The following is a 27,779-nucleotide window of genomic DNA, read 5'->3' on the forward strand; positions in this document are numbered from 1 at the left end:
CCTTCTTTTAGCATCTTGGTGCAAATGGAACTGATCATAGTATTACTCCTTTTTAGTAGATACTGACAAAGAGATTACCAAGACAATGTTTGTTAACAGCTCATTTCATCCTGTCACTCTGAAAACAGGAAGTGTGGCAATCTTGTAAGGGTAACAGCTTCTGCTTTTAATGTAACCTAAAGTGCAGCAAAAAGCTTGCCTGCGGGTCCCTGAGCAAACACACAAAGAATGAGAAACTACAGAGAGTTGATTTTACTGCTTTCTTAAATGGCAATCCTCCGTTTGATGGACTGAGTGTGTGCCACACACATGACAAACAGGCCTTCCTTTATGTGGGATACAATGGTCTGGTTTTTACAGTTTAGTTTTGCCTGTGGCTTTTTCCTTTCTTTTTAATGGGCACAATTTTCATTTACGTTCCCTATCCTGCAATCCTCACCTGCTACTTGGTTAACCCACCCTGTAATTTCCATAACCCACTTACTGCTGGTTAAAGTGCCCTATCTTCCTCAACTATATGCAGACAGCTAGTATGGTTGTTTAGTAGTTATAGCTCTGGACATCGATAAAGGAGACGTGGGTTCTTTCCCCTACAAAACCTAATGGGGGAAAGATGGATGTCAGCCTGACCTCCTTATAGAAGGGAGAGAACAAAAAGCTGAAACACGAAAAAAAAATCTAGGCAGTTTTGAGTCAGTGAGTCACACATCACTGGGCCGTTATGAGAGTAATTTTTGATGGTTTGAGATCTCCTAACAGAAAAAAAAGACTGGCAGGTATGAAGGGCAAAATCAGACTAGAACTACTGAAAATAAGCACACCACAGAGGGGAAGATCAAACTCCAATTTTCAGAGAATACTTGAAATATTCTATTAAGAAACTCTAGTGATGACCATGACATTGCCAATACCATGCTCCATAAACACAGGATGTGGGTATACGATGGGACACCTGCTCTGTTTATTGCACAAGACCGCCTCCCCCATCAGGAAAGGGGTCATTCAGCTTTGCATGTATGAAGTTCAATCCCCATATAGGACCGCATATTAAATGCAGAGAAAAGAACTGTCCCAGAAATCAGAGAGAATCATAGATTACCATTAGACAGACCAAAAGGTCTGACTCTTACAATAGTAGGCCAATTCCTTTATGCTATATTCTTCTATCCATCTCAATTGGAAATGCAGCCTAGTGACACCGGGAGTCCCTCCTCAGGAAAGGAATATTTGCAGGGAAACAAAATGGTTTGTGTATTTTGAGGATGAGGCTGTGAAATATATACTTAGCTTAACACACTAGTGAGTTTCCTGGTTCTTCTTACATTTTCTGATTTTGCTATTTTCATGCACATCTCAAGGAGGCAGCCCTCATATTTTACTGTTCTTTAGATATCCACATTGTACCCCTGCTATTAATAGCCAAAAACTAAAACAGGATGTCATTAGCACCTGCTCTGCAAACTCTGGCATGAGAAAGGCTGCTTGCTTTTGCACAATGCCCCTCACTCCAGGCACAGGAATAGGGCTGAAATAAAATCCTTGCTCCTAGTGAGTCTGAAACATTTGTCATGTTTAAACAATCCAGTTGTATTAGTTTCTGTCAGAGAAACCATTCTCCCTGGAACTTTCGGCAACAAAATGGATTGAAGATAAGAGGCCATAGTTACCGGTACCTCTACTCTCCACCACAGCAGATACATGTATATTTGAGGTTGGTGAAATAAATCTAGGTACAAATCTTCAGTTGTATAATGGACCTATAAAATCCTGAGAAAAACAGAAACTGGTGCACATAGTTGGGTTTCAGCCAGCCAGCCAACAGCCCAGTGCAGCTACCTTTCCGGTTACAAAAAGAGAGGAAGGGACAAAGCAATGAAATTGACAAACAGAAAAACTGGGGCATTTTGTCCTTCCCACCTGAAATCTGACAGGCCTGATCCTTTGCGGAGAATTACAGTATACCAGAAAAAATAATGCTATTTGGATGGAATGCAACAAAGTTATAGGCAGCAGATGACCAGATGAGCCTCTAATTGAAATAAATGGAAAGCACAAAACATGAATGCAACCGAAAGGAATGGAAACAAAATGAAAGACTTAAAATGAGTGGGAAAATGAAAGAAAAAATATTGCACACCCCTGTCATCAAGAAAGTTCAAAGATACTGTATCTTGATTTAAGAATGGAAGGATATGTGAGAAAACTTAGGGCAACTATCTGTGAGAAAGAGTGTGTATGTGATTATATTTTAGTTTCAATACAGTAATCTGCATAATTCCCCCCCAGTCTTACTGGTAGAAAAAGTCCTGCTGGGAAATTCCCAGCCATATAAGAGACAAATTTGTATCTAGAGGGCAGGATCAGGGGAAATCACACGATAAAGCTTTTCAAGTGATTAAACCTGTTCATCGCCCATCAGTTATTCTTCTACTTCTATCATCATACTATATACAACATCTTAGCTTTGTGAAGGGATGCTACCACCAATCTGTCTTCTTCTTCCTGGGGAGATACACTTCTGAGCTTCAACACTTATGTAGCAAGTCAAAATCTTGTTTTATTGAAACTAGTTTTATTTGAAAAAAGTGATAATTGATAAATCAACTAGATTTAAAATATGAGAAACATTTAAAGTTTTATTTAAAGTATTTTCAGTAAAATATACCAGCACAAATTGTGTGTGTGTGTGTGTGTGTGTGTGCATGTGTTAAACACTTCAGTTCTGATCATTACAGCCCCTCTGATTTGTCAAGACAGAGGCCATCTGATTCAAAACAATGGAAATGGTAGACTTGACATCTTAAGACGATATGGCCTCAATTTGGGAATATAACACCTAGCATCACTCATCTACAGCAAATTCTAAATTTCTTAATATTCCACCATCCGTGTTCTAGAATTGCCACCTTGGCTACTGTATCCTTTGACTCGCATCAGAGCAGATAAAGAAGACAGGAGCCAACACGTTACGCATTAAGACGTCAGTATCTCTGTTACGTTAACGTTAATGTGTGTATTTCAAATAATGTCTCTGAACCTCAGCCACAGCAAGGAACTGTCCTCTGTGGAGAGAGCAGGACAGGGGCTCATTAGGGCGCAACACAACGACCCTGGTTAAGGTCTGTGTTCCCAGCATTCTTGATATATATAATTCCATTACATCCACCCTGCACCCACCCAAAAGCAAATACATGGCATGATAAGAACAAAACAGCACAAACATGCAATGTGCATTATCACTCTGGGATACTCATGGTTTTGACATATGTAGTTCATGGCCTAGTTAGCCATAGGAGCTTCTTAACCGAAGTATAGCACTTACGTAAAAAGCCATAAATTCATGATATGAGTTATTAAGAGTGGTTGATTGGAAAATATGAGCTATAGTGATTACTGAAGCATGGGACTAACAAACTGAATGGCTAGGAAGTTAATACCCAGGACTGCATTTTTTGTGTGATTAGTAAGCCTTTAACATTTTCAAAGCCTTATCCCATAGTGATCATGGCTATCAGCTAACTGATTGAGATTATGATTGTTGCAAACCACTTGGAAACTTAGTGGTTTTAGGGTTGTTTTTAAAAAGATGTACAAACATTCACAGTAAACATATGGGCTGCATGCTGTTACAGCAAATCACCTGCTTGCCCCCCCCCCCCGCCGCCAATGGACACAAACTTATTTAGTGGTCAGTGAAAGGGCTCGCTGTGGTAAATGCCAATCCTGTGTTTAAGGGATCCATAAACAGGGTAAAAAGGAACTTTTAACAAACACAGAGGCACTTAGTGTCCCATGGCTCACCTCCCACTTCTAGAGCTTGCTTAGCATAAAGACTAATCAATACAGGCATATTTGTTTACTTTCAGTTATTTACAGCAAACTGATGTATTGACCTCCCATTTTCAGCTCAGCATTCTGCCAGAAGCTGAGGGGAATGAAGAAACATACTGTAGCTTAAAACTTTATTGCAACTTTGATTGTCCAGACATGGCGGCTCACAATGGCCAAGTTAGTCTTCCTATGTGTTGTGCCGATAGACAGGTGGCCAACACAGGCAGAACTGCCACGTTTGGAAAACAGATATGCTGAATGAATTTATCCAAACTCCAAACAGGTTTCATGCAGATTATACCCTGGTACTTTTCAGGCCAGAAAAGTGATGGTTTTGCAAGGTTGCTACTGAAGTATCTGCAATTTCAACGCATTTGTGATCTTCCTACATGATCACTGACAGTCATGAACATATCACAGAGAGGCCTATGTGCTAAACTGCTTGGGAACTTTGCTTCAAGACAAATTAGCTGGGTAAATGGCATCATTATTTTAATGCAAATGAGCTTGCACCCTTGTATCATCATGCTTCAACTAGTTTAAAGTGACACTGAACAAAGAAACTATTAATCTGTGTAAACTGCCCAACATTAAGTCGTGTTGCCTCATATTTTAACCATGCTGCACATCTTTATGAAACAGAAGCTCATCTGTATCCACATTATGCTCTAGTGTGAACATTATGAAGTTATAGTTTGTTGAATCTGAAATTGCTTGTTCTTTTTTTTTATAAGCCAAGATGGGGAGAGTGGGGGAGCCAAACACACAAGTCACACAAGTCATAAAAAATTCAGCCAATGGCTAAGAAAAACTGTTTATTCTTTTCCCCACAGCAGCTGTGTAGTTTATTTATATAAAGATCCAATGTTATCTCCCTCCCATTGCTGTTCTTCCAAAAGTATGTGGGGGAAGAAGATCTGAAACATAGCAATTAGATGTATTGGAGATTCAAAAATAGTTGTTTGCTTGGGGGCTGAGTTTTCTGGAACTAAAGGAAGCCACCCAACAGGATCAGGCAAGCTATCTATCTTGACAGGATGAGAAGGGAGGGAAAAGCCCTACTTGTAGTTCAAATAGTGAGTGAAAATTTGACTATTCTTCCCATTAGTTTAGCAGAAGGATATTGAATGGTTTGAGCAAAGGTGGAGGGCAGCCATACTGCGACTATGTGACAAAATAAAGATGAATGGAAATGGAAAGAACCGGGTGAATGAATGAAGGAGGGGGAGAGAAGTGAAGGAAGAGAAAGGGTGTCCTCACCCGCTTTGCCTTCAGACTAGACCACTGGCAGTAGTTATGTGGCCCCCAATCATTTTTACTTGAAAGAACTCCCACAACTCCCAACTTTTTGCTCTAGGCCAAAAGCCACACATCTAAAATTAGAGTTGTCTGGAATCAGTAGGCACAGACTTAGCTTGAATCTAAAGAGGATACACACACACACACACACACACACTAACTTTGATAATTTAATTTTTGTGAAAGCTGCCACATGCTTTGACAAGGAGATGGACAGAGATGACAGTTTATTGGTGAAAGTCATAAGATTCACCTCAACCTTTATTTCAACCAAACCCAACTCTGCTCCATCAGAATTACTACTCCTGAAGAGGACTGACAGATCTTTCAGAAATACTATTATTCAAGCTTTTATTGCTACTTAACTTGCATAAGAGGCAGACCAAGCATTATTTGAGATGGAAATGAAGGGTCAGTGTCTAGCCCACTATTAATTTTTCTGATGTACTTGATCTCAAAACACTTGAGAGCCTAGGTCCCTTTACTTCACCTGTATATTGTTTCCTACATTATGTTCTTTACGAAACACTCTACTGCCATTTTGTCTACAATGCTGCCTGTATCATCTTTGGAATTTTGTCCCACAAATTAACTATTTCAAAATGTAAAAAGAACCACCTTGGATCAGACCAAAGACCTACCTAATTCATTTCCATCTTTCCCTCAATAGTCACACAGAAGCCTGTGGAAAGCACAGTAGCCCTCTCTGACATGCTTCCTTTGATCCTTGAGGTAGTATATATCTATTATGGATGAGAAGAAGACATCCAACTGGAGATGTTGGACTCTCTAGGCATTATTTTGAGAAGCAAAAATATTGATCAGGTTGATGGACAAAGGGGAAAGCTGTCAGCAGAGCCATTATTGTAGAATACTCAAGCACCACAACAAAACTGATAGCATGAGTTCTTTTTTAAAAATGAAGATTCCTCTTACTGATTTCAAAACCAGTAGACATTGTTTCCATAAAATCTGGTGCTCTGTCTTTGGAAGTGGAGAAGACACTTTATGTAACCATGCATTTTCCTTTTGTGTGGCTTGGCAGAACCAAGCTTTGTTTGGAACAAATTTCATGCTGCAACTCTTAATAGTGGGTGTCTCCTCAAAATACCTGGCTCTGAGGTGACTCATTGATATGCCTCCTGTGGCAAATCTGCACGAAGGGCATTGTTGTCTAGAATGCCTCAAGAAGATTTCAAACACCACCCTAGAAAACTTATGTACAGACATGCACAGTTACGAAACCCTCATACACTGCACCCAGCCTTCAACATCTTCTTATAAACATTGAACTTAATGGGATTTAGTCAGAGAGATTAAGGTGCATACTTCCGTCAAAAAAGGTCTATGAAAGCCCATTTCCTTTCAGTGAACATTCAATCAAAATACTGTTGTGGGGAAAGCGACCACCAAATTACTTTCTGCTGAAATACTGTAGTACCATAGAATAAAACAGATTTCTGTTAACTTTGCTATTGGGTTGTTGTTTTTTCACATGGAAAGGAGGCTTCAGATTTCCATTTTAAGAAGAAGAAGAAGAAGAATAAGAAGAAGAAGAAGAAGAAGAAGAAGAAGGAAGAGTAGTAGGAGTAGTAGGAGTAGTAGGAGTAGTAGTAGTTTGGACTTGATATCCCACCTTTCACTCCCCTTAATGACTCTCAAAGTGGCTAACAATCTCCTTTTCCCTTCCTCCCCCAAAACAAACACTCTGTGAGGTGAGTGAGGCTGAGAGACTTCAGAGATGTGTGACTAGCCCAAGGTCACCCAGCAGCTGCATGTGGAGGAGCGGAGACGCGAACCCAGTTCACCAGATTACGAGTCCACTGCTCTTAACCACTACACCACGCTGGCTCCACTACACATGAATTTAATTATTTCACAGAAAGAAGAACATATTTTATGGGGCCTCTAGTTCTAAACGCTACTTTTCAGTGCTTTTTTTCTAGAAAAAAAAGGTGCCAGAAATCAACATGAACGCCTTATAATGGCGAAGGCACCCACCTGATAGGTGCCGGAACTGAGTTCTGCTGAGTTCCAGCTGGAAAAAAAGCCCTGCTACTTTTAAATGCTAAGAAACCCTTTTTGCCTCCAATAATTATTGTGGATTAAGCTCTGGAGAGTACATCTGTGTTCAACCCATCAGGTATAGTTTAGATACTTGGATTAGTATATTCCTTTACAAACGAAAAATGAGTAACACCCGTCATTCACCCGTTCTAGATCAGTCATACCCATTATCTCTTTTAAATACCAACACTTAGTTTGTGAACCACCAAGTTGGCATTTTACAGTACAGTGGTACCTCTGGTTACGTACTTAATTTGTTCCGGAGGTCCGTTCTTAACCTGAAACTGTTCTTAACCTGAAGCACCACTTTAGCTAGCGGGGCCTCCCGCTGCTGCCACGCCGCTGGAGCACGATTTCTGTTCTCATCCTGAAGCAAAGTTCTTAACCCGAGGTACTATTTCTGGGTTAGCGGAGTCTGTAACCTGAAGTGTATGTAACCTGAAATGTATGTAACCCAAGGTACCACTGTACTGTATTCTTTCAAAATGCTACTTCCAACTTTCTGGATTTCATAATCATATTAAAGCAAAGTGGGACCCAGAAGGTCACTAAATTCTTTGCCACATCTGGACCTCAATGTTACACTCTCAAAGGACTTAATGTTTAGGGACATGTTTCAAGACAAATCCTCTTGGCACAGTAAACAAATACTTTGCAACAGAGATGCATCAAGGCTAATTGTCTTGACTGTTGTCCAGTCAGCTGGTTCATGAATGCTAGGAGCACTTAGTTGTTTGCACTTCTCCTAATCTGCTACAATAAATTCTTTTGCCCTAACAAAAGATGAAGAGAAAGAGGGGGGAGGGGGATGTCATAACAGAGATATTTTGGGGGTGGGGGGCAGGGAGAGGGCTAGGAAATATGAGCTGTTCCCAACGTTCTCTGTTTGCTGGTACAAGTGCGCATGCACTAGCAAACAGGTGAGTTTTAATGCAATAGTTGCACTAACAGAATCTTGTTGCACAACAGATTGTGCAACTAAGTCATCAGCAACCTGCTCATGCATTCACTTGCGCAACAACATTCTACTGATGCAAACAAATGTACCACTAAAGGAAGCATAAGAGAAGCCATGGAAGCCTAGTAAGAAACTAGTTTTATGAAAGGACGTTTTGAGATGGTGTTAGACTGCCAGCATGTCTCATAGTCAAAGCCACCATTTCCCTCCCACTCATACCTATTTCCTCTGGATTAGCAACCCAGGGACCCTCTGGAATTCCTCAGTGGGCTAAATTGGACTCTGAAACCTTCTATTGCCAACCACTGCTTTAGAACAACTGTGAGGTACGTTTGTTCATTCAAGACTTCGATAATCAGAGTTTCGATAACGTAAGCTACCTTATTTCAATTTTGTCTACTGTTCCTGACTTGGCTCATAAAGCAATATGCTTCAGAACTGCAATTTATAAACCAGATTCACAAAAGCAGCTCCCTTGATGACCACTACACTGCAGTTTAAAATATTTTTCCAGACAATGTTGCATTGTTATTGGTAGAATCCACTAGAAATTAAATGGAAAAATTACTCTAACTGTCTGCTTAGAATTTAGCTCCAGGCTCAGAACTTTGGTGCATGGCGTTGTAAATATTTTAAATAATTCAGGAACATGCCTGCAGGGACATATACAAGCAGCAGAGAAAGACTAAAGAAACACTGCCTGCTAATGGATATTACAGTGGGCGTTAGAAACTCCAGGTTCCAATTCCAGGCCTCTTTAGCTTTAAGTGCTTTTCACAGCAACATGTGCAACATGCGCAATGTCTTGAAAGCCCCTTTCTAGCCAGGAAGACTTACTGGGCTATGGAAATTTCCAAAATCAAACTAAGGAAAACTGCACTATTGCTCTAGGCAACAACTGAGAAAAAGCAACATACAGCAAATTGTCATCACCTCCACCTCATTAAGACCATTTTTAATTGTCATGCTAAAGCTTATAGATTGTGCACTTCCTTGATTACTTTCAGAAGTGGCCAATGGGATGGAATATGGGTGGGGAAGCACACAATGCAATATCATCACAACATGGGGAAGTGATACCACGTTACAGGGAGGACTTGGGGTGAGCTTGCCCTTCTAAGCTAGACCATTCCTACATCACCCACAATGCACCGTTCTAAGCTAAATTAGGCTGGCTGTTCAGCAAGACTGGCTTGTACTCCTAGCTGCCAAGGTCACTTCCAAGTGTGCAGGTCTTCAACTGGTAGATCACAGTCATAATGAGGCTTCAACCGAATTGCGTTCAGTGGCGCCACAATTATTCTTTGGAGATCGTCCCAAGTATTGGTGTTGGGGGAAATTGGATGGGGTTTTTTTGGTAAGGATTTTTACTCTAAGTGCCTGTCCATAGTAAAACCAGAGTAGCAGATCTGACGCCTTAGTATACCAGAAGGTAGGTAGACAACAACTCATTGGTGGTCCACTGCTCATATGCACCTGACCAACTAGTAGCTGCTGGCGGCTGGAATTCTTTCCAAAAGATGTTGCACTAGATGAAACTAGACCTAATCAATCAAGGATGACAGTGAGACAGATTACTTCTACAATTTTTATACTGCTTAAGTCTATATACAGGACTCTATATCAGTGTTTCCCAACCTTTTTTGGGCAAAGGCACACTTGTTTCATGAAAAAAATCTCGAGGCACACCACCATTAGAAAATGTTTAAAAAATTAACTCTGTGCCTATATTGACTATATATAAAGTAACTCTCTTTAATAGGCATCAAATAAACACAAAGAAAGTACCGTATTTTTCGCCCCATAGGACGCACTTTTTCCCCTCCAAAAATAAAGGGGAAATGTGTGTGCGTCCTATGGGGCGAATGCAGGCTTTCGCTGAAGCCTGGAGAGCAAGAGGCATCGGTGCGCACTGACCCCTCTTGCTCTCCAGGCTTCAGGAAGCTGTCCGCAAGCCTTGCGCGCCCGGCAGGAGCTCCCGCCCAGCGCGCAAGGCTTGGGGCGGCAGCCTGTTGCCCGAAGCACAGGGAGCCCTCCGGAGGGCTCCCCGTGCTTCGGGCGAGTGTCTGCAAGGCTTGCGCGCCCGGCGGGAGCTCCCGCCAGGCGCGCAAGGCTTGGGGCGGCAGCCTGTTGCCCGAAGCACAGGGAGCCCTCCGGAGGGCTCCCCGTGCTTCGGGCGAGTGTCTGCAAGCCTTGCGCGCCCGGCAGGAGCTCCCGCCAGGCGCGCAAGGCTTGGGGCGGCAGCCTGTTGCCCGAAGCACGCGGAGCCCTCCGGAGGGCTCCCCGTGCTTCGGGCGAGTGTCTGCAAGCCTTGCGCGCCCGGCAGGAGCTCCCGCTGGGCGCGCAAGGCTTGGGGCGGCGGTACGGGGCGGCCGGCCGAAGCGAGCGGCGATGGGATTTGGGAGGGAGCTAGCTCGCCGCCCCGCGTGTGCTCGCCGCCGCCGCCGCCCCGCCTCTCGCCGCCGGACTCGCCCGCCTCCCTCCCACGGCACACCAGGCAACGTCTTGCGGCACACTAGTGTGCCGCGGAACACCAGTTGGGAAACACTGCTCTATATGATGAACGCGTTGGACCAGTTGAGGCCCCCATGCTAAATGCCATGTTCCTGTTGCATGAGACTGCCCATGCAGAAAGAACTAGAAGAAACGGAGCAGGACTGAAAAAGCACCCGAATTTTTGCTCACCTGTAACTCAGTACAGAGAATCATTAGATAAATTAAAAATGAGGTTAGTAACCATAGCAATTATCACAAGGGTTTTTTCTGCTCTGACGAAAAAGTATAGGATAACATGCAAATGTCTTAACCGAATTCTCCCATTTCATTCCACGCTGTCAAATGTCATGGACACCACTGCAAAGTGAAGGTAAGATGTTGCTGGCTAGGGCAAAGTCAACAGCCATCTTTCCCCTCCCGCCCCCTTACATGTTGATTAATATTGTTATTGCATATACTATTCTTGAAAAACATTACAATAAGGAACTTGGCGTTCTTGCATACACTCAAGTTCACTGAGACTACAGCAGGTTGACAACTTAATGAAAAACCCATTCACAAAACCAAGTTCTACCTGGTGACTAGTCATAATGTAAGCAGAGTGCACCCATTCAGTATAATTCTGTAAATTGTGATAACAGAATTGTACCAGCCTTCCTCAACCTGGTGACCTCCAAGTGTTGCTAGTCAACCATCATCCCTGACAACTGGCCATGCTGGCTGGGGCAGATGGAAGTTGCAGGGCCCCAGATTGGAGAATACCCCAACTAGTATAAAACTCCATTGCAATACTCTCTCAGCTAAAATGAAAAATCACACCCATTAATACTACAGCACTCACTAAGCATACTGATTACAGAACAGTGGAAATCTTAGTCCTATATTCAGTCTCCAAACCTAACATTTCTATGGGAAACTGAACGGACTAACCACTACCTTCAGGTTTAAAATGAGCACTATTATTGATTTGCAGGAGGCAGTGGAAGAGGAGTGCCTGGCCTGCTCTGGTCCATGGGGTCACGAAGAGTCGGACACGACTAAACGACTAAACAACAACAACAACAACATTGATTTGCAGATGCAAGAAAGCCTCTCCTCTGCACAAGTGAGGTGTTTTAACTTTTAAGTTATCTGCTGCGAATTCAAGAGCAAGCCAGGAAGTCAGTCTGCCTGCAGTATTACATGGTACCATAGCAACACTGCTAGAAATATCAACATAGCAAACATTTTCAAACAGGGGGAGAATGGTTTGAAGGATGTTGTTCTGTGTACCATTGGACCCCTCATGTTAAGGTTAACTCCCTATTTTTCCCAGATTAAATTCCCTATTTTTTCCAGATTAAATATTGTTTAATTCCTCTCCCCACCCTCACAGTTTTGCCTGATCAGGATTTCTTCAGTTCCTTTCCTCCTCCACATATTTGATTAGTTACCTGTCTCAACAAGCTCCTGTGTGAAATAACTCACTAGAACATGCTAATTGACTCATCTTTCTGGCAACATGAGGCATTTGCTGGAAGACACACACACTGGTCTCACACTATGGTGCCAAATACTATCAGACTGGAGCTATGGCACTTTGGCTCAGTAGTTGGCATCCATCTGTCACAGGAGACAATGGAGGAATGAGTCTTTGGGGTGAGGTATATAATAATATAATATAATATAATATAATATAATATAATATAATATAATATAATATGATATAATATAGGGATGGTTTGCACATCACACTAAGCCAAAGTATGGTTTAGGAGGACTGAACAAATGATCTTGCTAAGCCACAGTTTGGCTTAGTGTAGGGGTTCCCAAACTGTTGTTTGTGGGCCACTGGTGGTCTGTGAACTTCACTCAGGTGGTCCATGGCTGCCTGTGAAGAGCAGTGGATATGGCAGCTGCTCCATTGTTCTATGACCCCAATGGTCCATCCACAAGGTGACCAAAAATGACCTGAGGGGTAGAGGGAAAGGAGCAGAGAAGGGGCTTAGGTACAGGAAAGACAGAGCGAAAGGAAGTAAACAAATAAAAGCAAACAAAAGAAGCAATGCATTTAGAATGATATAGCTTCTAGCACAGTGAAGTGCTACAACAGACAGAAAAATATTTAAATTGTCCACCAAAACCCTCAGCAATTTTCAAGTGGTCCATGGGAGTGTAGTTTAGGAACCACTGGCTTACTGCCATGTGTGAACCAGGCTACTAAGTTAGAGTTTAATTCCCAACAGCTGCAGGTTGGTCTGTGTCAGTGTTTTAATTCTGATTTATTTATTTATTTGGTGATGTTAGAGCTATATCTGGTTATATTTATTTATGGGATGCATTTTGTTGTTTTATTCTTTATTGTACATTGTCCTAAGCTCCCTTGAGAGGAATTCAATAAAGAAATATTAAAAAATCACAAGCCTTATGCATTCTTGTCCTAGCAGGTAAATTATTTTTTGAATCTGGCCTCTGTTTACAACAGATTCATAAATTGTTGATTTATTTCGAAACAGAAATTGATACAATTGCAGCCATAGACCAGGATTGTTGAGGAACCACTGCCCTTAGTCTACTTAGAAGGCTGCACTGGAATTTGGACCAACAGTCTTCCACTAGGATTAAAGTTCCCAACGTCTGTTTTAGGAGCTCATAATAATTGCTGGAAGAAAAAAGTCAACAGAAGGAAAACTAAAAGGAAGACGACAGGAGGAGAGGAACATAAAAATTAGCTATAAAGTACCTGCAAATTAAAAATATCATACATATAAATGGACACACACAGAGAGAAAGAGAGTTGATCTATATAAAGTATCATATATAACATTACTGTTTGGTCAAGAAGCATCATATAACCCTTAGTACATCAGTCTGTGTTAGAAGATTCAGTGCCATAATCCTATGCATCTCAGAATTACAGTCCCTATTGAATTTCATTATAAGACAGAGCACCACACAACCACCCACAACAAGAGACCTAAGTATTAGGTTGCAGGTTCAGTTTCACTGTAACATACATCCCCGGTGATTAGTCTGCATTTGGAGAGACAAAAGGGTCAAGTGCTAGGAAAGCCAGCATGATTTCCCCTGCACAGTTCTGTTGAAATAATGAGAGGTTACAGATCTTTGAAAATTTGCATCCCCCAAATATACAAGCTTTTTCCTTTCTTCTCAGAAGTCTCCTGTATGCAGAACCTCCCCAAACAAAGCTGGTGCTCTTGGCATTCTGTATGTCTCCACAAGAGTTGTACAAAGGCCATATTTAAAGGCTGCACCTGTTTCCCCCCTCCAATAACAATCCCAGAAGATTCTTGGAGGTGCAGGAAAAACTCCATCCACACCGAGAGACCCATGTTTAACCAAACAGCTTGCATTTAAAACCTGGAGTCAGGGAGCATTTAGTTTATGTGATTCACAACTGTGGCAGAAATAGGAAAAGCTTCCTATTTGTTACATACAATATGCAATTATTCTCACCCTTCCTACCATAAGCAATCAGCTTCATTCCAACAGCCCAGCAATCAGCAGGAGGTTCTTAAGGTGATCAAGTGCTTTTGAGATTATCAATTACCCTTTTGTAAATCATCTGCTCTTTTACCCTATTAGGACATGATTTGTTCCTAAATCCTTTTTACCATAATTTGACATTCACTTCCTTAAGAATGCTGGGTGCCGCAAGGGGCAAGTTACTCCCACTGTTCAGTACATGCCATGCCCGTCATTCTGTTAAACCTTCCAACAATAATCCGCGCCAAAAGTAATCATATAGTTTTAACAGTCCCTCTAATGGTGACGGCAACAATTTCTTAAAAGTCTTAAATTATACCCTCCAGCCACCCAAAAGCCAGGGGAGGGAGAAGCTAGCTACTTACAATTCCCATTAAATGCAATGTGATTCTACACACAGATAGCAAGGAATAATTTATCAAGAATGCCAGTCCCCACAACACAGGAATTCGGGGAGCGCGGAGGGGGGTGTTATAGAAACTATGCCGTGATGACCTCTGTTTGTAACAGAAAATGTCATTATTAGTAAAGAAAGTTAGAAGTGAACAAGTACTTCACTTACAATATGTTCAGCGTACTTCTGGTATAGAACAGAGAATGAACCAACCTTTATAATCTAGTGGAACTCATTGTCACAGGATGACACTGAGAAGATCTTGACTTTTCCACATGAGACAAAGACATGTGAAAAGTGTTCAAAAGCATAAGGCAGGGGGTGGGCAACCTTTATGTCCTCTGCATTCATTGCCATGCACACACAGACACACATCCTCACTCGCAGGTGCACAAACACACATATTCACTTACATTTGCGAGAGTAGTTTCAGTGGAGTGCAAAGGGTGAAAACCAGATTAGTGGCAGATTAAGAAGTTGGCTGGAGGAGAGAAAATTGAAACGGTAGACGGGTTTGAAGGCAGGGGTTTGAAGGCAAAGGTAGTTGCGAGATGGCACATTAGTTGGAGAGGGAAGATAGGTTTGAGGTGGTTTGTATGTTAAGAACATGAAGACAATGGCATACTTAAATGCAATGTGGAAGGAGTCACAAGAGAGACAGTGGTTGATTATGTAAAGGAAGGGAGGGATAATGGTGAGGAGGAAGATGGCAATCAGGAAATGAAGACAGAATCAAGGTGGGATGTTGAGGCATTAGATGAGCACATGGGCCAGTCAGTTCCTCAAGTGAGACAAAGGGGGAGGAAAGGAAGAGGAAGATGGAGGAGAAGGGGCAATTTGCAGAGCGGAATGGAGGAAGAGAGATCACAGCATATGGTTTCAATTTTAGAACTGTAGGAGATGGCAACGTCTTGGACAGAGAGCACAATGTGGAGAAGAAGTGGGACAGACCTTGGCAGATCATCAAATGATAGAGAAGAGGCCCTGAGGATTCCTAGAAGTGGGGAGAGTCAGAGAAATACAGCTGTGTTGTTTGGCTAGGTAGATGACAGATGAGGAGAGCATGGATCTGTAGCTAGCTCTTACATTCTCCTCCAAAGGTATTCAGCTGCATGATAACATGAATGAAGATATTATGGTTTATTTATATACCACCTTTTGGACTGAAGGCCGTCAAAGCAGCAAACAGAATATTAATACAATATTGAATGGAGGCAGGGAGCTTTGCTCTGAATGCTAGTCTGTAGCCCAGAATCTGGACACAGCTTTGGATGCTTAAGGCCTGGACCTCGGAGACGCTCTTCAGTTTCTCAAGAAGCCAAATACTCAATTTTATCTATCAAATGTTGTAGACTGGTACATCTTAGAAAAGAACAGAACCTTTATACCCCTTTTCTTTCACATCCTTTTTAAACATTTCATTTATTTGATGGTAATGCAGCCAATCAAAGACGTATTCTTTAACTTGTTCGTATGGTTTTAGTCTCCACTTTCCTCCTTCTTTCTCCACCAAATCTCCATAGGTAATCCAATCACTTCTCATATTTTCTTTTTTGACCCCCATGACCTCTAACGGGGATAGCCAATGTGGCACCCCCCCTTCCAATATATTTTTGTATCTGTCCCAAACTTCCCATAGCGATTTCCGGAAGATGTGGTTTTCAAAGGTTTTATATCCCTTCTTCTTTTCTTTCCAAAGATACGCGTGCCACCCGAATCTGTTGTCGAATCCTTCCAGGTCTAGGAGTTTTGTATTTTTAAGTTTAATCCATTCTTTTAGCCAGCAAAGACACGATGCTTCGTAGTATAGCTTCAGATCTGGCAGGGCAAAGCCTCCCCTTTCTTTTGCATCTGTTAGTAATTTATATTTAATTCTCGGCTTTTTGCCCTGCCATATATATCTAGAGATCGTCCTTTGCCATTCCTTAAAAATCGCCACTCCTTTTAATATTGGTAACATCTGGAATAAAAACAGCATCTTTGGTAGCACTAGCATCTTAATCATTGAGATTCTACCCCAGAAGGATAGATTCGAGATACCAAATAGAGATAGTGAATAACGACTCCAAAACAATTTCTAAAATGTATAAAATTTTGTTAGAATGGCACACAATAGATGAGGAGGTGAAAGTAGTTATGATTCAATGGGCCAAAGATTTAGGATACAACATAGACCTTGGTGATTGGCAGAAAATATGGAATGAAAACTTGAAATTTACGGCATGTGTTACATTAAAAGAAAACGTAATGAAGATGGTTTACAGGTGGTATATGACACCTGCAAAATTAGCAAAGATGTACAAAACCTGTAATAAATGTTGGAGGTGTAAGGAGAAGGAAGGTACATTTATGCACATGTGGTGGGATTGTAAAAAAGTAAGGGGGTTCTGGGAGATGATACACAATGAACTAAAGAAAATGCTAAAATATAGCTTTGTTAAGAAACCAGAACTCTTCCTGCTGGGAATAACAAGAACGGATATAAGTAGGAGAGACTGTAAACTGTTTCAATATGCTACCGTCGCAGCAAGGACATTGTTGGCCCAGAGGTGGAAACAAGAAGAGGTTCCGACTTTGGAGGAATGGAGGTCAAAACTAACAGATTACGCAGAGTTAGACAAATTAACAGGGAAAATTAGATACCAAAAAGACCAGAAATTCATTGAGGACTGGGGGAAATTTACAGAGTATTTGAAAAACATATGTGAGGATAGCACAACGCTAGCGTGTTTCAAAGAAGCTTTGTGAAAATAGAAGGAGTATTGCCAAAAGGCAAGCAAGGATAGAAATATAATATTTAATGGCAATATCTAAAGAAGGAATGTGAGGAGAGGATTTGAACTACGAAAGATTGTCAGAGAAGTTGAGGGAGGTCCAAACAAGGTGAAATATGTGATATATAAATGGATTGGTTTATTATTTTTGTTTTATGGAAAAACTTCAATAAAAATTTATTACAAAAAAAAAAAGAAAAGAACAGAACCTACTGTTGGAATACTGCTGGGAAGACGGGGGCATCAGGCAGGCCCCCAGCTGGCTCCAGCCACCGGCCGGCAGCCGGTCACCCTTGGAACAGCATCAAACAGTGACACGAGCCTCAGATACGTTTAGAGACCTGGGCACGCTCTGTCAGCAGAGTGTGTCAATCATCTCACAGCAGAAGAGGCAGACAGAGAGATGTGTAAGCATAACATACAGCATTTTATTCAGCGTAGTTCAGGAACAGAGGAACATGTCAGCTTCCCTTCGTCTCCAGCAAAACAGCAGTAACACAAAAGCTATATACAAACGGAAGTTCCCAGCAGACTGTGCTGGAAGTAAACAGGCTTGTGACACACAACAGTCATGTCTGTACCCTTTTAAGGTGGAACGGAACTATATCCTAACACCTACAACCCCGTCTACTTCTTCATTTGTACACAATTACATTTGAATCTACCTGCTTAGGGTTGCAGCTGGGACACAGCCAGATACAGGAATTGCCCATGAGCACAATGCTGCAACTCATGGCACTGCATTGCCACCAGGGTTGAAGCATGGATCAGGCACTGGTACAGCAACATGGAAGACCTTCCACTCTACTTGTCTATTCATACCAGCATAAGCTCAAACAACTTGTCTTGTTGCTTTCCAGAGATATTTCTCTTAGGTTCGCCATCAAGCAGAGCAGGGTGGCGCTGTGGTCTAAACCACTGAGCCTAGGGCTTGCTGATCGGAAGGTCGTGGTTCAAATCCCCGTGAAGGGGTGAGCTCCCATCACTTGGTCCCAGCTCCTGCCAACCTAGAAGTTCGAAAGCACGTCAAAGTGCAAGTAGATAAATAGGTACCGCTCTGGCAGGAAGGTAAACGGCGTTTCCATGCACTGCTCTGGTTTCGCCAGAAGCAGCTTAGTCATGCTGGCCAAATGACCCAGAAAACTGTCTGCGGACAAATGTTGGCTCCTTCAGCCAGTAAAACGAGATGAGCGCCACAACCCCAGAGTCGTTCACGACTGGGCTTAACTGTCAGGGGTCCTTTACCTTTACCTTTAAGCTTGTTGATACATACTGAACGGTCATAGAAGGTATGCCATGAAGCTGAGGAAAAGACAGTCTAGGTCTAACTGACCTTGCCCCAAACTTGACTTTTCAGTTTTTCAGCAATTCTCACACAAAACAGAATGCAAATAGTTCCTGGTATCAGTGAAAGAGAGAAACCAACCCCCATGTTCCAGGCTTAAGTCCAAAGTCACTAATGATTTCAGAATTTCTTAAATGGAGGCAAATTATCCCACATAATGGACTGTGAGTTATCTGTGTGCTCTTGCACCCTCCTCTGAAGCATCTGGTGCATTTCAGAAAGAGGAAATTTTGGCTAGATAGGCCAAGTGATTGATATTGTCTGGCTGTTTCTACATTTCTAGCCTCCACACAAAAAGAAAGGAACAACATGTGCACTGGAGTAGAAACATATAGAAGATTTTGATCTTTTAGATTGCCTACAGACATGACTCAGTCAAAGCCTTTTTTTAAAGGAAAATGGCAGCAGATGAGGCAGGTTATTAAACTAACCTAAAGAAAAATCCCTTCTGGTTCACAGGAAATCCAAAGAGAATAGTTGGGTGGGAGGAGGAAAGAAGCAGGAAAAAGAGGAGACTGTGGCCCGCACTGTGGAACAGCACCAAACCACGTGGCAAGAATAGATCTGTAAAGTACGCTTGCAACACTTTTTAGAAAGATGAGCCCCAAACAATTATTCTTTCTGGCACCGAAAGGGCACAAAAATCAATTGAAATACATTTCTCCACAGACAGAAGCAGACGACCACTGAGGTATGACATCACTTCCTCCTCTAGAGCTAAAAGCAGCTTTAGGCTCAAACTTCTATGCAAGGGATTTCACCCGATGCTTGTTTTACACTGATCCAAATCTTTCAATGCTTTAGGGTTGCTTTTCCGGTGCAAAACTAGACTCCTGTTTAAAATGTCTTTCCCTTAGACAAACCCAGCTGGCTGGTGAACCAACGTAGTACAGAAACAATCCTTTCTGTGGGAGTGACTTCCCTCTTACTGCTTCAGAGTTATCAACCCTGCTCCTGCTTCAGTGCCTCGGTCACCATGTAATGATAATGAAGGGGAAGGAGAGGGTCACTGCGGGCAGAAGAACCTGTTTACTTCCTTTTTATAAAAGCAAACAAGCTTGGAGAAGTTCACTCTGGTACTGGAGGGACAAGAGCCAACTGCCCAGGTTAAAATGGGCTTGTAAAGGTGTGAAAATATTCTTGAAGTCAGGGACATTGTTGTGCGCAAGAGTGTAGCCCTACTGCTATCTTTTCCTTAAAAAAATTAATGACTACATGAGCACTCGTGTGGCTAAGCAAAGTTTCTAATCTGCACCAGGATAGAAAAGTATCATGGACACTATCCAGAATATAGCTGGGAATGTCACACTGATGTGGATGGGTGTGCATGTATAATTTGTCATAACAGCATGGATCTGAGCCGACACTTAAATTTTCCATGGTACAATTTATCATAATTTGCAAAACTAGTTTTAATCATGATGGGACATGAAAGGTAGGGGTGGAATATGCCAAGGCAAGGAAGCCTCTATAACCTCCAAGTCCTTGAAATCATATCATAAACACAAATATATTGATAGAATTTGAACAACTGCAAATATGTGCCTAATCTTCTCATATTCTCTTTTGGAATAGATATAGTCCTGAGAGTAACACGGGCTTCCCCTCACTTATGCGGGGATTATGTTCTGGGCCATCGTGCGCCTAAGTAAAATTGCATAAAGTGGGGAGCACCCTCTAAAATGCTCTCCCCAGCTTTAACACCTGCTCCCTCACCAATTGGTACCAAAATATCTAGAGTTGAAGCTCTGGGACCAACTGGAGGAGGCATGGGAAAGCGGTGGCAGCGGTGGCTGTGCTACCTTGCTCATCACCTATTAGGCAGGGAGGCTGGGTAGCTTAAAGAAAGCCCCACTGCACCTCAGGTGTCTTTGGTCATCCGCCCTCAGCGCCATCCTCTTCGGGCTCCAGAGAGTCTCCTTTCAAGCTACAAGGACTCTTCAGCTCTCTCCCACCATTTCCTGGCATGATTCTATTTATTTATTTTCCAGCACCATGCCTATATGTGGTAGCATGCAAGTAGAACACGCCTAAGTGGGGGAGGAGTGCTTGTATAAAGTTGGACAGTATATGGTTGTTGACCTCTTGCTAAAAGCCTAAGCCTGAAAGTCTAAGCCTCAGGGTGATAGTCCAGAGGGAGGCAACACGAGAATGGGCCTTCTCTGCAGTGGCTCCCCGTCTGTGGAACGCTCTCCCCAGGGAAGTTCACTTGTTGCCTTCACTATACACCTTTAGGCACCAGGCAAAAATGTTCCTTTTCAACCAGGCCTTTGGGTGATCCGATTTACTTCCCCATACTCTTTTAAAATGTGGCTCTTTGGAGGGGAGTATTATTGCGTTACTGCTTTTATTTTAATTTTATATACTGTAATCTGTTTATGTGAACCGCTGAGAGACCTCCGGGTATAGGGCGGTATATAAATTCAATAAAGAAGAAGAAGAAGAAGAAGAAGAAGAAGAAGAAGAAGAAGACGTGATACTTAAAAGATAAAATGTTAAAATGTTATATATGAAAACTAGAACACTGTTTTGTTTCAGCTATGGTATTTTTTTCTGTTCAAAAGTATCCAGCTCTAAAATGAAACCTAAATTTAATAGAAATATGCTGACATTTACGTGACTAGTCTTTTAAAGAGAAATGGGTGGTTCTCCATCAACGTGTTCATTAATATTTTATATAAAAGCATTAGGAGTGGCAGGGAAAAAAGTTTAAACTTTTGAGATTGAGCATTAGAGACACAACAAAAGCTCATGTATTGCTCTTCTTGTGATCTTCCTACAGGGCCCAGTGACTGACACAGGTGCTAGGACCCAAAAGACACAATCCTGAATCATCCCCAAACCCACCTTCTTGGGACTTTTTCTTTCTTTCTTTTTTTGCTTTTCTCCTAGCTCCCCCCCCCCCCCCGCAACAAAAAAGCTTGAGTTCTGCAAAGTGTTCATTTCTCAAAATTATGAATATTTATGACTACCAGCTAAACAGCTTCAGCATTTACTTTCACTGTTCTACCCAGTAACTATAAGCCATTACTTCTGGAAAGTTCTGAGCACTTAATCCTCAGAGTAAGTGATCTCGCTCAATGCATGTGTGCAAAGAAACCCATTAATTTCACAACTGTCCCCTTTTCCTCATACATGCGTAAAAACCACTGTGTTTTAACTGTCACACATACTAATTTGCTGCTGCATACGTTCAGGAAATATGCAGATTACAACACGGGAAGCTGGATTTATATTGCTCTTTTTGTGGCAATTTTAAATCTCCATGATTTAAACTGAATCCACCCTGCTAAGCCTTCATTTAGTCATTACAGTCACTGCAAATACATTGCATGGTAGAAGCAAAAAGGGCAAGATCAGCTTAATTCATTTTATTTTGTTGTAGCCTCATAATTCTAAAACCCATGTAAAACCAGAGGAGCAGACAAATTTTCCCTCATATTAGGTTTATATGACTATATGCAGCAATGGAATATGCCCATCAGCTCTGAGAATCATAATTACATGTATATGCAAGTTAGCCAACAGTCTCTGACTCATTATATCCACACCAGGATAAAAATCTTCCAAGCAATAATGCATTTTTTTTAAAATTAAGCAAAACACAGGCACAGTCTCACTAGACTTAATGCGCTGATGATACAGTTCAATGTCATTCATTCAGTTTAGCAACCGATCTCACACACCCTTTGAGAAGGTAGATGTTCAGAAATATTACATGTGAAGGACAACTACAGGGTCTCTGTGAGACTGCTGTTCCCTGAATGTCAGAGTTAACAGGTGTCAAAGTCAAGCACTTGGGCGACTATGAAGAGATCAGAGTTTGAAAGAGGAAAATGACATAAAGATAAGCTTTCAAGCCATTGCAACTGAGCAAGGCTACCCATGCACTGCAAATGAACGAATGCCTCTAGAATATCATTAAATGCTGATAGCTAGAAATAGGTTTTGCATACAGATTCTTAAGGGGGGGGGGTTGCTACAGAATTGCCATACAGCTCGTTACCTTTGCGGCAAATTTGCTCTGAGCGCTCCTAAATAAGGTGGTCCTGGCTGTGAAAAAACAGTCCTCCAAGTCTTCATCCAAACTACAGTAGCCACTGCTCATGCTGTTGTCGACCGTCATCCGAGAGGGGATCCCGGGTCCTGGGCGCACGTGAAGCCCTCCAGTGAGCCAGAGAGCCAGGTAACCATCGGATTCTCCGCTCACTGCGGCAGCAGCGCTGTTTCCCAATCCAGTTCCAGGCAATCACAGCAGCAGCAAGCAAGCAAGCACGGCTTCAGCCTCTCCAGCTCCCACTTGCCATGCTTTGCAACAGTTTTCCTCTGCTGAGCAAACCCGGTGACGTCTCCTTTAAGGGAGAAACGAGCCTTGCTGGGGATCACCTCTCCTCTCTTCAGCCACCAACCTCCCTTCTCGGACTAAGCATTGCCAGAAGTGGAGAGGGTGGTGCCAGACCCCAAGGGGCTTCTCTGCTGCTGCTGCTGGTGGTGGCGGCGGCTGCTCACAAACTCATTCCCCATCCGTGGCTTGATTCTCCTGCCTGCAGCCCACGGAGGCTGGTTGCGAGAACGGCATCACCTCTCTCCTTCTCCCCCACCCCTTCCTGCTTGCTTTCTGTCGAGCAGAGTTGAGCCACTTCCTCTTGCAAGATTTCTCACGCAGTTTCTGCAGCGGGTTCTTAACGGGGAGGCTGTCAGCATCTCAGCTGATTTTGATTGGCACCGTTTGAGACACACACACACAGAGAGAGAGAGAGAAGTCGAGTTACACCATCAGGCGAGGAGACAGCCTGCTCCTAGCTCCTCAGTGTCCATAACAACATTCACAAAAGGTAGGGACAGAGATGAGAGCAGCTGATTAAAAATATATCACTTAACCAACCTCCAATGCACTGCTCTCCAGGTGCATATCCTTTGGTAATTTAATGCATTCCTTATCTTGCACGAAAGCTGTCCAAAACCAACCTCATCCATTTCATCTTTGCCCAGAAACTGTTTTAACTAGTTTTGGTAAAAACAAACAAACCTTACAGTGGTAAAAGCTTAGGAATGGTCATGGGGTGTGGTGATGCAGAGCAAGGCTACTTAGAAGTCTACAAACAGCACCTCCCATTCACTTTTAAAAGTAGAAGTTACACATCTATTGGAGGTTTAAAAACAAAATACTAATCTCTAGAGACACAATATGCCACCTGTCATGATGGTGCTTCTACACTCAGTCCCAGCCCTGAAAACTAACCAGTTGGATTGGTGCAAAATGAGAGAGAGAGAGATGGATGGATAGATTCCCCTAGCAACACACCAGTGAAGGAACCAGCCAGTGCCTCTTGTGTTCTGCAGCTAATTTTAGAACAGTCAGGATGATTTTTCAGCATAGCTGGCACAAAAAGAAATGGCAGTTTTGATCATAACCTTAGCAATCGCCATTCATCAGGTTAGACTTTTCCATTTGTCACCTATTGCTCTGTTAGAGGCACTTGAAGCACAGTTCTTTTGAGCATAAGTCAGAAAGCCCAGAATATTTTACTGCCTTTGATTTCTCAAGGTTAGGCTGAAGTCCTGCTCTCAACTACCTTCCTTCCTTCAGCATCTGAGCCACCAGGTCTCCAAGAATACTGGCATGTGCTTTGAAACAAAAGCCTACCCCGCTGCCCACCCCCACCCCCACCCCCAAATTCTCCACAGGCCACCTGTCCAGTTACCATAAGTTCAGCATGCGCCTTCCTTTGCAAAAACAGCATTTTAAAATGTGTCTGCGGTCACTCTCCACACATAAGCACACTCCCTCCGCACAACCTGCCATGCTCCTCCTTTCCCACTTGTTTGCTTCCACACCCAACACCTAATAATGCTGTCAAAGGGAAACCCAGTGCAGCAGGGTTAGTTGCTACTTCTCACCCCTGTTTAAAGGTAAAGGTAAAGGGACCCCTGACCATTAGGTCCAGTTGTGATCGACTCTGGGGTTGCGGTGCTCATCTCACTTTATTGGCCGAGGGAGCCGGCGTACAGCTTCCGGGTCATGTGGCCAGCATGACTAAGCCGCTTCTGGTGAACCAGAGCAGCGCACGGAAACGCCGTTTACCTTCCCGCCAGAGCGGTACCTATTTATCTACTTGCACTTTGACGTGCTTTCGAACTGCTAGGTTGGCAGGAGCAGGGACCGAGCAACAGGAGCTGATCAGCAAGTCCTAGGCTATGTGATTTAACCCACAGCACAACCCGCGTCCCCACTTCTGTTTAAGGAGAGCCAAATACAGCTCCCAGATTTGCTGCCATGGAGCTACCCATGCCCACCCCCTCCACCTTCATGCCAGGCGGGTCCCAGTATCCTGAACTTAGTGCTTGGATGCACTCTCTCCCATTCTTTAACTTCCCTAAGAAATTATGCTTACAGTATTTATGAAATATAATCTCATTTTCAAAAGCCATTTTGAAAATCTAAGGAGTCTTAACACAAAGTCTTCTATAGGATCTACACAGTTACCACAAGTGGAGGCTGGTGCAATAGGGAAATGGAGAACTGTCCCACCAAACTCAGCCTGCCTCCAACCAGCCCCCATCTGCCTGCCTCCTTATTTGCAACCAGCCCAGTGGGTGACACTGGATGCCAGCCTCCTCAAGCTCACTGTTGCCCATGTAGAACTCAACAGGGAGGAGGATGGGGACAAAACCAGAATGAGTTAGCTCTATCTATCATTGGCTCCAGCTTCACTTGCTGTTGCCTCTGGCACCACCTGCTGTTGGTCTCCCTGCCTTCCACCCTATTAGTCCTAATGGTCACCAGCCTCCACTGGCCACCACTTCACGGCTAATCCTTCTTGCTCAGAGAGCAGGTGTAAAAAGGTTCTTCAGCATCTTGCAATATTATGGTTCTACTTTGACAACCAACAAGAACCTGTATACTAAAGCAAGACACACCAGGGCAAAAAAGTCAGTAAGTCTTGTACACATTGAATAGCAGTAGATTTGGGATAAACAGAATAAAGTTCTTCTCCATATATAATAAGAGCCAGTGTGGTGTAATGGTTAGAGTGCTGGACTTTGACTTGGGAGGCCAGGGTTTGAATAAGCCTCATGAAGCTCATTGTGTGACCTTGGGCCAGTCACTATTTCTCAGCCTAACCTAACTCAAAGGGTTGTTGTGAAGATAAAAGAGAGGGGAGAACCATGTACATCGCCTTGAACTCCTTGGAAGAAAATGTGGAATATAAAATTTAATAAACATACAAATAACATGCATAACTAATACATGTAAATCACTGCCCCAAGATGCGGAGAGGACTATGGAATCGACCCCTATTTGGGCATTCCCCTGACTGCAATCCCACATGGGCAGGCAGGGGTGCCAACTTGAATAAAACATTGTGAGGGCTCAGGTTAGCCCTGCCCCACATAACTGATCACATGACGCAGTGCGCACACACCATTTGAATGGGAATGCCCATCAACTTTGTGGGGGCCCAACCCCCTGAAATATTTTACTGTGGGGGCTGAAGCCCCCACAACCCCTAGGTGTTGGCTCCTATGTTGGCAGGGTTGTCAAATGTGTGGGGAGTCTCTGCACACAGAACAGATTCCCTGCTTCAGACTTTCAAAACGAGGATGGTAGCAGAGCTAGGTCACTGGCGATGCAATGGCAGGAGTCAGGCCAGCTGCTCTCATGGTCGATATGATTGTACTCATAGGGAACATAATGCCTGAAAAGTGTGTCATGTAGTTTTTTATGGGGATTAAACATAATTGACTGAAGTGAGGTATATCAAAGGCTATGATAGCTAAAGAAACTGTCCTTGTTCTGGGTCAGTGTACCTCTGAATACCTGGGGACAGTGGAAGAAGGCTGCTGACTTTATGCTCCCTGCTTGTGGGCTTTCTGGAAGCATTTAGCTGAGCACTGTAGGCGGCAGGATACTTGAGTAGATAGATGGAGCCATGACCTGATCCACTTCTTACATTATTAACTACAGACTTTTATCTACAAAACTGGGCTAGGTGTGAAGCTGGAACGTCCTATGACAGTAAAATATCACTTGTGTAGATGCAAGGAACTTCTATAGGGTTTCTTTTTCAAAAGAGGAAGCTTGTATTGTTGTTTTTTAAAAAAACTTAAATAAGTTATTAGATGACCAGATAAGGACACACACAGTATTTAAGCAAAACTTTATGTAGAGATTTCTAGAATGCTCAAGTTGACAAGAATGGCACAGCTTGCAAACTTGCACAAACTTGTCATCATCCTTGGAGCAGCCTGGTTTCTCATGTTCTCAGCCTTGCATCAACAGAAACTCATCAGCTGCAAAACATCCACTTCTCCCATACACAATTTGCATTGTTGTTATTATTTCTAGCTAGCAATCCCAACCTGCCACTCCTGCATTTACAAGTGCTTGCTTTGGATGGGATGCCCCAACCACTTTGTCAGCTCAGCAACACTAAAACAATGACATTACTCTGGTGCTGCACTTTATTTCTTCAAAACAAGCTTTATATTTATGATATGTCTTATTTATTTATATCTTTAACTTGCTCTTCAGCAAAAAGCTCCCAGAGTGGCTTACATACCATTAACGAAAACAAGATGGTCCCTATTTGCTGGCTCCCAATCTGAAAGACATGACACAAGAGGGAAAAGTGATGGGGAGGGAAGAGTGGAAGGGGAAGAAATTCAGGAGCAGGAGCCCAGTGGAGATAGTCTGTCAGCAGAGCTGATGGAATGGGCCCTGCTTCCCATCACTGGCACTGAGGCAACCTGCTATAATAGCTGCTACCAGGTGATAATGCCATCCACTGCTGCAGGATTAGTCGTCGTTGCTGACAGAGGCCCCACCTTGTCCAAGCAAGGTTTCCACTTTCCCCCATTCAACCACAGCCTTGGAGTGACTTTCTACAGATCAAAATCAGATTAGGGTCATCAGTTTTAATGCTGGCACTTCAATCACCGCCACCTTCTATTAGTTTGCTACACCCAGGAGAAAACTGAAGATGCTGATCAGGTGTATGTGGCACATTAACTGAAGTTTGACAGCCCACGTCCTTTCCAAATTAGTCAGAGTTGGTCACCTTTCCAAGCCTCCTGAGAAATCACTTTATAACTCCACATCTTACGACCAGAACAGCAAGCAGGTGA

The 27,779-nt window shown here is 42.9% G+C and overlaps 1 protein-coding gene across 2 annotated transcripts in view; it reads right to left on the reverse strand.

Moving 5' to 3' along the window:
• RASSF5 (Ras association domain family member 5) overlaps positions 1-27,779 on the reverse strand; it is a 115,751-nt gene that overhangs the window by 23,551 nt on the left and 64,421 nt on the right. The window contains exon 1 of one of the 2 annotated variants that reach the window (XM_081865253.1): positions 22,657-23,437. The exons of the other annotated variant lie outside the window; for it this stretch is intronic. Coding sequence (XP_081721379.1) covers positions 22,657-22,776 — 120 coding nt within the window. The 5' untranslated portion in view covers positions 22,777-23,437. Of the gene's footprint in view, positions 1-22,656; positions 23,438-27,779 lie in introns of those variants that run through there. 2 annotated transcript variants of the gene reach the window in all.

This window comes from Podarcis erhardii (genome assembly GCF_964252035.2).
Source record: "Podarcis erhardii genome assembly, chromosome: 6".
NCBI classification, from domain to species: Eukaryota; Metazoa; Chordata; class Lepidosauria; order Squamata; family Lacertidae; genus Podarcis; species Podarcis erhardii.